The 11071-nt window shown below is 35.0% G+C and overlaps 1 protein-coding gene across 1 annotated transcript; it reads left to right on the top strand.

The window, feature by feature from the left end:
• The first annotated feature begins 627 nt into the window (after positions 1 to 627).
• LOC126738226 (uncharacterized) lies at positions 628 to 10505 on the top strand. Its single transcript, XM_050443454.1, has 2 exons — positions 628 to 926; positions 2101 to 10505. The coding sequence occupies exons 1-2, from the start codon at positions 628 to 630 to the stop codon at positions 2987 to 2989; spliced, it is 1188 nt and encodes a 395-aa protein (XP_050299411.1). The 3' UTR covers positions 2990 to 10505.
• Positions 10506 to 11071: the final 566 nt, after the last annotated feature.

Raw genomic sequence — 11071 nt, 5'->3', positions numbered from 1 at the left:
TTCGGGTTTAGATAAGGTACCATATTCTTAATTTCTTTGATTTTTGCAGCAGGCCATGCTTTTTTAGGATTTGAATCAGAAAATTTTACAGCTAGGTCTTTAAAATACTCTATGGTAGTATGTGCCTTAAAGATATTCACTTTGCGGTATGGTGCTAAATCAGAGTAGTTTTTACTTCAACAGAACCCTCTTGTAACAGGTTTGCATTTATTTTAATCATTACAACCTGCGATATTCCAAGATTATCAGTTTGTAGAGTCTCTTTTGCCATTGACATCCAGGCAAAGAAATTTCCCGTGTGCTTGACTGTAAAGGGATTGTTTTGTCTGGCGCTTGTAATTATTTTAAATCACGTGGAACTTCGGGTTTCTTCTTTCTTCTCACTTTTTCGATTAGTCCGTATCACAAAACAGGAACTTATGTCCTGTTTGTGGGAATTTGTGCAGAATTTCATCAAAAACTCCTTTGGCAACAAGAGTAATATAGACTGCTAAGGCCGGGGACACACGGTCCGGGTGACTGCCCGGACGGGCGATTGGCCGGACGGACGATATTTTGATGAACAGAACACACTGAGCAAACTCCCGTCCCGGAGATTTTATTCCACTTGTCAGTTTCGGCTTAATCATGGACGAAGAAAAACGTAAACTATTAGCAGTGATTTGTTTACTGCGTCACAGACGTAAAAAGGAACGTAATAGAAGTGTATGCATACATCCTGTAGTGCAGAAGAGAAACATACTAGGACACTTCAATACTCTATTTTTAGAATTAAGAGAAGATGAAGAAAAATTCTTCAACTATTTTCGCATGTCTGTCTCCACTTTCGATGAGGTGCTCCACAAGATATCACCACAGCTTCGTAGACAGGATACCAACATGAGGACCTGCATTAAACCAGCAGAAATGCTGGCAGTGACCTTAAGGTAAGAGTTCAATTAAGTTATCTAGAAGAGATGTTAACTTAAATAATTAATTTAGGTGTAACTATTAATGGACAATTTCTTAGTTAACACAAACTAATTCTTACATGTAAGATTAATTTTACATAGAGGTTCCATAAAAAATAACCATAACTACAAGTTAAAACTATGTTTAATGAACATTTGTCTTTAATTTAAGAACATTTTACAGTAAGAGTACCCTCCACCTAACTTTAAGTTGCTGTACATATGCAATAACGTTTTTCATTCAAACAAATCGGAACTGGGAGAGTATACGACGTCACTGTCGTCAGGTGATATATTGTCCATCTGTGTTACATCTGATTGGGCCGGACTAGGCCTAGCTTCTTGTACAGCTTGTTGTAGATAGGTGGGACGAGTTTCGCTTACTCTTGAAGTTAGCTGATGGTACTGTGGGATCATGGTGGAACTACATGGTTGTTGTGCAGGTGCAGCATACCTAGTAGTATCATAACCTGTGTTGGGCTGATGCATCGGCATGTATTGTTGTTGATCGAATAGTTGTTGTCCTACTTGAATCGAAAGTGGCTATTGATAATGGACAATATTATGTGGTACCTGTGTTGGTGGTGTGGTTTGTTGCATTTTTTGAACCAATTGCAGTACTCCCAACTGAAACTCTACAATCTGTGGCTCGCTAAATTTGGAAATGGAAGGAATTATTCCTTTAAAAAAGGAAAGATGTCGATCTCCATCTTGCTGCGAAGTTTCCACCACCTTCAGCATCCTTAACTCGAAATCGTCCATTTTCTTCTTCTTTTTTGGAACAACATTAGAAGGTTTGTTGACTGTATTAGGTACAGTATTTGTAGTTTGTTGAGTGTTTTGAGAGTCGACCCCAGATTCATCAACAGTGTCGTCTTGTTGACCTTCCCCTTGGATATTTGACGTAGTTTCGGCATGCACTCTTACCTTTTCTAGGAATTGCAGTGCTTCATGGTAAATATATTTTCTTAATTTTCAGGCTGCAGCCCCAGACTTCTTTGAGTCTTTTTCTTTTTTCTTCCATTTCATCCACTGGTCCCGGATATTGTTCCATCGTTTCAGAATCAATTGACCTGAAACAAAAACATGTACATAGTTTTTATACATACATTCTCATTTCACATGTTATTGATACCGCTTTTGTTTTCAGGTATCTTGCTACCGGTTGTACGTTTGTTGACCTACACTATTCATACAGACTGGGAAAATCTACAATAGCGAAATTTGTTAGGCAAGTCTGCCAGTCTATATGGACAAGTCTTGTCGATGAGTTTTTACCAAAACTCACAACAGAGTCATGCGAGGCTGTCGCAGAAGGAATCGAAAAGCGAAGTAACTTTCCGCACTGCATTGGAGCAGTAGACGGAAAACATATCAGAATTATTAAACCAGAATTAAGTGGATCTGTGTGTTTCAATTATAAAAGTTATTTTTCTTTAGTTTTAATGGATTCAAATTATAAATTTATTTATGTTGACATTGGTTCTTATGGCAGTGAAGCTGATCCGAATATCTTTAATCTAAGTTCTTTGTGGAAAAGTATTGAAGAAAATTGGTTGGTGCTACCTTCACCAAGGCCTTTGTATGGCACTCTTACCCTAGACATTCCGTATTTTCTAATAGGAGATGAGGCATTTGGCCTCTCAGTACATTTACAAAGGCCATATGGGGGGAAACAACTGACTGTTACAAAAAGGGTTTTCAACTACAGAATCTGCCGGTCAAGAAGATATATTGAATGTACTTTTGGTATATTAAGCAACAAATTTAGAATCTTTCATCGCCCTCTCAATGTGAATCCAAACTTTTGCATTGATATAGTGAAAGCTTGTGTTGTGCTTCACAATGTAATTAGGGAGCGAGATGGATTTAACTATGAGGACACACTGGAAGTTGTTGGATTCGAGGATATCGAATTTGTACCAACTCAGAACCAAACTAGAGTAGGAGGGAAAAAGGCAAACCAGATTAGAAATGTGTTGGCAGATTATTTTTTTAGTGATGCGGGTTCAGTGCCCTGGCAAATGTCTAGGATTTGAAAGGTTCATGTGCAAAACATCATAGGTCTGAGACAGTTTGTTTGTAGTTTTATATACAGGGTGTCCCAATATTCTCACTCGACTTATTTTTAGACTCAAAATAAGTCGATTGAACATGATTTACCTCTATGCAAAAGTGCTTCATTTGTCTGTTAGAGGGTGTGAAAGTTTTCTTTTTAAAACACATTTTTTTTAAGGTATTTTAAAAAATATTTAAATATTTACATACAATTTATGTAGGGGTGGGGGTAGTTTTCACCCATCTCGAACCCTTTCGGGTTTTTTGTCAAAGTCAAATGTTAGAACGTCTAACAAAATATATGTCTGCGAAATTTTATTCAAATCGGACTACTGGTTCTTAAAATATCTTAAAAAATGTATTTTAAAAATAAAATTTTGACGCCTTCTAACGGACAAACGAAGCACTTTTGCATAGAGGTAAATCATGTTCAATCGACTTATTTTGGGATTAGGAATACGTGGTACTTCTATGTCCACGGAATATTGGGACACCCTGTATAATACTATTAACATATTGATAGTCAATTATTGTTCAGAAGTATTGTATTGAAGAAGTATTCTATTGACTATATTGTAATAAGATTTAATTTGTAAATAAAATAAATGTTACAATAGTTTTTCTTTTCAATATCACTGAGCTCGTCATATCAGGATGTATCGTCATATCGTCATATATCAGGATGTAATGTAGAGCAGACAACAATCCAATTTTGTCTTGTCTTATTTCTGTCTTTATATTCTTCCAACGTTCTGTCCCAAAGTTGGGGTCTTTCTTGCACTAGCGATATAAGCTTATCCACGTCTATATCCGTCGTCATTATCAACTCTCCAATATATGAGAATATCACAACCAAGCACCAAACCACTAACTTGAGATGCGCACACGCGACGGTCATACACTGACTGCACGTGTTCGCCGGTTCGCCCGGACCGTGTGTTCCCGCCTATTTGACACAATGTCCCGCCACCTGTCGGACGGGTGAACGCCCGTCCGGGTTCCGTGTGTTCTTCACAACTTTCACAATGTAATTCTGGATCTTCCGGAGCCCGGACAAAACTCGGACGGGCGTTTACCCGGACCGTGTGTCCCCGGCCTAAGATTCCTTGATTTTTATTTTGACCTCCGCAGTTGTCAAACCATACAACCAATGACTTTCTGGAAGTCTTTAGTTGATTTGTCAGAAAGTCAAAAATACAAGAACCTATTTCGTTGCAACCCCGTTTTCCAGTAGTTTCATCCCAAAGGTAAAAGAATCCCGTTCCCTTATCTTCATGGTGTATACCAAAGTTCACACAAGCTAATTGGTAAAAATGCAAGGAGACTCTTCCAATTTTGCAATCTTGCAATCATTGCTCGTCATTTTTTGTGCAGCTTCTGCTTTCTTATGACATAATTTTTGTTTCAATTCCACGTCCTTTTTTTGTACGAGGTTGGCAGCTTTTCTCAAATCCACTTTATATAGGTCGCACTTGGGACAGGTATCGACCCTTGGAGGGCCAAAGGAAAGATTGAACTGATGTTTGAAAATGTTGTTAAACCATTGCCTGGATACAGGTGGTGCAGTATTATATTCGGTATATTTTAAAAGAATAGCTGCATGAAGTTTTCGGATGCTAAGATCTTCAGACAAATAATTTTTGGAACTTTTCTCTCTTCCATAATGACTTTCTCGTGTTGGGATTGAGGATATAAACTCAATGATTTTTGATTTCCACGAATAATCTCTTCTGCTAGGTTTTCCTCCTCGTTTTTCACGCAATATAATGTCACTGCATTTAGCAAGCTTTTGACAGATAAGTTTCATTCTTTTTACTTCAATCGAAAAAGTATCACAAAATGTCCTTCTACAAACCTCCAACTTAGAGTTTCCAGGAAGAAGTAAATAATATCTATAGGTACGTTGCCTCCTGCTAGCTTCCGGGGTCTCATAAGTGCCATGTCTTCTGCGCTTTATGTTATCACATTCTATTAAATGCATCAAAAAATTCTGATGTTCAGCATATTGCCCATGGTCCCAGAACTTTTGAAAAACTTGCTTTCTTGCCTCGACTGTCAACGCCTTGCAAGCAAAGTTGCACTTACAGGATACCTGGAAATTAAGATAAGATGAGACACAATAAGCTAAAATATTGAAAATTGGCATACCTCAGAAGGGCCCTTCTTCCCTGGAACGATGGATTCTTTCTTTTTGAAAGGTTAGCCACTGTTTCTTTTAACTTGGCTATCTTTACGAACGTCACCGGTTTTGCTCCTTTTTTTCCTTTGAATGTCTATTGGTATGTTATCCATGCTAGTAGCACTTTTAATATTTTCACTTATTATTTGCAATTTCTCACTCATTTTTAGACACAAAAAATAATAGCAGCGACGAAAAAGCAATTGTAAGGTTAAAATGAACACGTGCATGATGTGCAATATTAAGGGCACTTGGGCCTGTTTGTAAAAGATTCTTAATAATACCATCAAGATGGCAGCACAGAAACATAAATTATTTAGTGCAAGTTTCTAGTGGCGCATAGACCCCAAAACTTCATTAAAACGCATTTTGAGAAAAATGGCACTTGGACCCTTTTGCATATTTCACTGTTCAAATATGGTTTCACTAGTGCACTTACATAATAATTACCCAATAGTATATAATATTTAAGAATTTTATTTTAATAATAATTATTACGTTCATCTAAATATGATTCAATCTTGATCATTCGTTGATGATTACTCTTAAGAACTTCGATCGGTTCAAAAACATTTTATGCACCTCTTTAGACAACAGGTTAATGTTTAAAATATGTGTATTTTAAATTAATACGTTTTATATTTTTGCAGGATATATATTAGAGTTAATTTGTCCTGCATTCTTACCAAGTGGGCACTAAATGTGTCATTGGTTTTGGCAAACAATGCAGCCTTACTTCTATATCATGAAAATACATACGTATTATTTTCGTCAGGATTTAATGTTTTCAATTTTATTAGCAAAAATTATATTAGGCAAAACTACTAAATATTTACTTCCTGATTGTTGCACATATAGGGTGGAGAAAAAAACTCCAAGTCTCGGTCTCAAAACATCTTTTTATGTGTCACGAAGGTTACATGTTTCGCTAATAAAGCATCATCAGGCCTTACAGCTAGATGATCTGTTAAGTATATATAGGGTATCCTAAAAGAGGCGATAAATAAGGTCAATTGCAATCACAACAGCTGTATAAATTATTGCCCGATTGTTGATAGTTTCAAAGTTACTACCGTTTTTTATAAAATTCGCTTCAAAACTCAAAAATTTATTAATGCTAGCCCATATACAGTTTACATTCGTCGAAAAAGATAAAATAATATTAATTAAAAAGAAATTACTTACAAGGGTTTGTTAAACCAATTCCGAACAATATTTTTCACGTAAGAGACATACTAAAATAGGAAAGGATTAAAAACAAAGATATTAAAATGGAAATTGAAACTGGCTGCATGGTTAAAGGCCACCAAAAAAAAAAGGCATTTGCAATATGTTAAAATTCTCGGCAAAAGAATAGAACGAATTATTCATTAGATAATGCTTCACCTTTTGCTTAAATCTTTAATTGGTAAAACCTTACTCATATTTGGTAATACATTAAAAAACTTAATAGCCCAGTACCCTGGACCATCCTCACACCTCCCCAGACGCCAATAGGTACCAAATTGTTCCTTGCACGAGGGTTATAATCATGGACATCCGTGTGAGCTTCAAACTGACCCTCACACTGTTTAATATACAGCAGACAGACACTCCAGCACATACAAACAAGGCACAGTCAAGAGACCTAAACTAACATAGTCATCCCTGTACCAGATATCGCTCTTATTGCCTTTCTTTGTAAGTCAAAAACCCTGCTTACCTCTGTTGCATGGCTCGGGCAAGAATTGCGTATGAAGTATGCTGTTCTTAATATATCAGCACAGATACAATTACAGAGGTTTCTGAACAAATAGAGTTCCCTGTTCAGTTTCCCCGCAAGACCATCAATAAGTTTGCATTCCCCATTGCAACTTTGGGTCCAAAACGACCCCCAAACAACTCACCTCTGATGTATTTTTTACATTCGATAGATCTCTTTTAGAGAATGTCACCCGATGTGTCTTATCACTATTTAAAAGCAGTCCGTTTGCACAAAACCAACTTTTGTGAAATGTACAATGTGAATTATAGTAAGAATATCTTAATTTGGTGCTAGTGTGGCCCTAAAGAGGACCTTTTCATAAATATGATTTGGATGCGTAATTGTTTCTTTTAGTAGTAAGAAACAAACATTTCTCAAAATTTTTTGATAATCGTTTTTGGACAAAAATCACTTACCCCACAATTACTTCTAAATCACATAAAAAGGATATTTTACTGCTGCTAAACATGACAATAAATGTTAAAAATGTGAACTACCTGCCCAAATACACATTCGGCATTGGAGGACGACATTACTTTGTATGCGCCGGAAAGCTATTTTTCTTCACTCTGGCTTTCATTGATGAAAAGAAGTACTTTAAAATATCCATATAGAAAAAAGTCTATGGGGTTCAGATCAGGTGAGCGCGGCGGCCATTGCATGGTTTAATCCATCGATTATTAAAAGTAGTATCGAGATGTTTCTTAGTTACGATTTGGGCAGGGTAAAAAGAAGTTCCATCGTCTTGCTACAGATACGTCTTTAAGTAAATCGATCAAATTATGTTGCAAGAGATGTAAATAATCCTCGCCGCTAACTCTTCCTGGTAGCTCGATTAATTTACCTTCAATGAATAACATAAACCCAATTGTATATTGTGTATATTAAATCGCCCCGTTCTTTTAATGCTGTTACTCTCCTTCGTTACTCCACAGGAGGGTCTTGACTGTGCAGCAGTTCCCGACAAAACTGAATGCTTTTTTCATATTCAGTGTCAAGAAGTGCTTGAACACGTTGCACATGATAAGAACATTACAGGTTCCTTTGTAAAATTCGATGGAATGTAGATTTGGCAAGTACCTAACGTCTTGATATGTGACGAGCACTTGTTGTTGGATTCTCTATTGCAATATCCACAAAATCTTCTCAATCGTTATCATGCATAGGCCTTCATACTTTCCGTGGCTGACCAGGAATGTTGTCTTCCAAGTAATACTGATGCACATTTATAAACATTCCTATGTAAGGAAAATGATTTTGACTTATTTAAAAAAGCATGTTTATTTTTCCTATCATAAAATCTTTGATCGTATGAGAATCTGCTTTAAATAAGGTAATTTTTTCTGATAGTTGCTAATTTTTGGTCGTACATGTGCTTTGTAGCAGGAACACAAAAATGTGTATGTAAAACACGTTGAATCATTTTCTAAACACAAAAACGGTAATAACTTTTAAAACATTAACAATCGGATAATAATATATATATGGTTGTTTTGATTGCAAATGACTTCCTCTATCTCTTCCTTTCGTTTGAACGTCTTTTTTTGGGACATGGTGTAAAGCATCTAGAAGGTTTCGAATTTGGGTCTGTTCTCGGAATCTACTGGCTGTACCAAAAATTAGTCGATGAGTCAACATTCGTATTGTGACGAATTCATAAGTGGCTGTAGAATCTGCGGTTACGAAAGGAATTCAAACAAAAATTTGAGACTTCAATTTTCCGAAAGCCTCAATTCCATTTCATTCTCATTGCATTAGCTTCAATTTCATACAATATCGTAAAAAAATGTGGAAAAAAATGTTGCGGATTGTGACATTAACCTGCTATTAGATATAATTTAAAGTTTTCCAACGATCTGATCCATATTGATCCCACCGAATTAATTATAGAGCAATAAAATAAGCGATTTCATTGGCGAACATTTTTTTACATCGGAAGAGACGCAAAACAAAAATCGACAACCACTATCGATCGATAATCGAAAATAATGACGACTATCAATAACAATCGATATTTTTCCCTAGTTAATAAAAAAATATATTAGAAACATAGATTCAAAAATTTTGCATTACCCTAAATTTCCCAAAGTTTTTTTTATCGGCAACAATCGATTAGAAACTTTGTTTTTCAATTTTTAACACACTGTAGATGCGAAAGTAAGACGTTTGGGACATACATTCATATTTCTTTTTCTTATTTTTTATTGAAGAATCATCCTGTCAAGTTTGTCGGTAGAGTTCTTGGACACCCGGCATTTGGAAAAAAATGAGTTTTAAATTTTAACCGGATTAGCAATGAACAACATTTAAAATCCATCCTAAATAAAACTGTAGGAGTTGCAGTTTTGGGTCATATGGTAATCGATTGCACGCTCACACAGTATAAAGAAAGTGAGTTAAATATCGGGTGTTTTATGTAGAAGTATCCAGAGGATTTTAAAAAAAAAACATAGGTGTCATCATTACAAAATTAAACTAGTACAGGAATTTAACGAGGATGATAATGACCTCATTGGCAACCCAGAATTTATTTTTAATTTTTGTTTTTTTGATAAATGCACCGTTTTCCTTAATGATATTGTAAACAGACAAATTTGCAGATATTGGTCGGATTTCAACCCTAGAATATTTAAGAAAGTACATACCCAATATCCCGAAAAATTAAATGTATGGGCTGGAATGTTCGGCGACCTCATTATTGGGCCATATTTTTTACCTGGAAATTTGACTTGAATTGCTGGAAACTACTGCACCTCCGCATTATGCGTGTCCTGTAAGCCAATTTTTGGATACAAATTTTCATGGAAACCAGATTGGACGGAGAGGTGACTGAATGGCCTGCTAGATCTTCTGATTTGCCACCACTTGACTTTTTTTTGTGCGGACATTTAAAATCTAAAATGTATGTTATACAGCCCAATTGTTTAGTACTACTATTGTATGGAAGTTGGAGGAGGGCATTTTCAACATTTAATTACATATACATATTAGAACTTTTTATTAGTAATTTAATTTTTTTTTTATCGGACACTCTTTTTATTTAGTCATTGAAAGAAAGTGAAATACACAATTTTTCTTCCTATTCTGTATGTTATTATTTAGCAATGAAAGTAGTTTTTGGTGCGCCACCCTGTATACAAAACGATGAATCAAAGATGGCCGTATTTTTGAGCTCGACTTTTAAATGGAAAAGAGGAAATATATAGTATGTCCTAAATCGAAATAACCAAGTGCATACTCGGCCAGGCAATCTGAATAAATTTGTCTTTTTAATTTTTTGGTACACGCAGTACACCCGAGAACGGATTGTATACCTTATAGAGGAACTCGAGGATTGGACAAATTTGGAATTTTTTAATCCCAATTTTCGAAGGAACTATCTAACCGACGAAAGCGACCAACTCACTTTTCTTTATTTTAATCCTTAAAGTTATAAAATAAAATAGAGGAGCTATTTGTAATATTATTTCTGATAAATAGTTAGGATGTGAAACAGGAAAATTTCGTATTGACAACAAAAAAGTTTTTTCATGTCTTGTATAGAGTTATTATTTATTAAGTTACTAAAATCATTGTTGTCCTGATCATCTAAGTATGTTTGTTTCGCTTGTAAACTGAAACCACGTATTAGTGGTTTAATATTAGTAATCAAAAGTTTTAAAGCTAAATCTGCTCTTGAACTATCTTGAAATTTTGAATTATAGTAGCGATTTTATATAAAACTACAATACCAATATTTAAGTATATCCCACTATATTTTGACTGACTACGTTTAGGTTACCTAGTTATTTATTGGAATTATTAGTTAAATGTGGGCATGAACTATATACTACTTTATAGTAAAAATTAATATTTAAAATATTAAAGTTTGTATCGTACAATTTTACAATTGAAAAGTGAGACTAAAAATAGTGGTTTTTATATACAATACATAATGTGCACCAAATAAATTTAATTGATTGTAAATGTATATGTGGTTTCCTGGGTTATTTACTTTTATAAGTCTTTTGTTTAGAGCTTAAGGTTAATGAATTTGTTTTATAAAGATATGTTGAAATATATTTGTTTTGTTGAGGCATTAAGAAGTATATCAATATAAATGTTAATAGGATGATAATCAATGTATATTATTAAGCACAA

Source organism: Anthonomus grandis, chromosome 7, assembly GCF_022605725.1.
Source record: "Anthonomus grandis grandis chromosome 7, icAntGran1.3, whole genome shotgun sequence".
NCBI classification, from domain to species: domain Eukaryota; kingdom Metazoa; phylum Arthropoda; class Insecta; order Coleoptera; family Curculionidae; genus Anthonomus; species Anthonomus grandis.
This window is presented reverse-complemented; position numbering and strand designations above follow the sequence as displayed.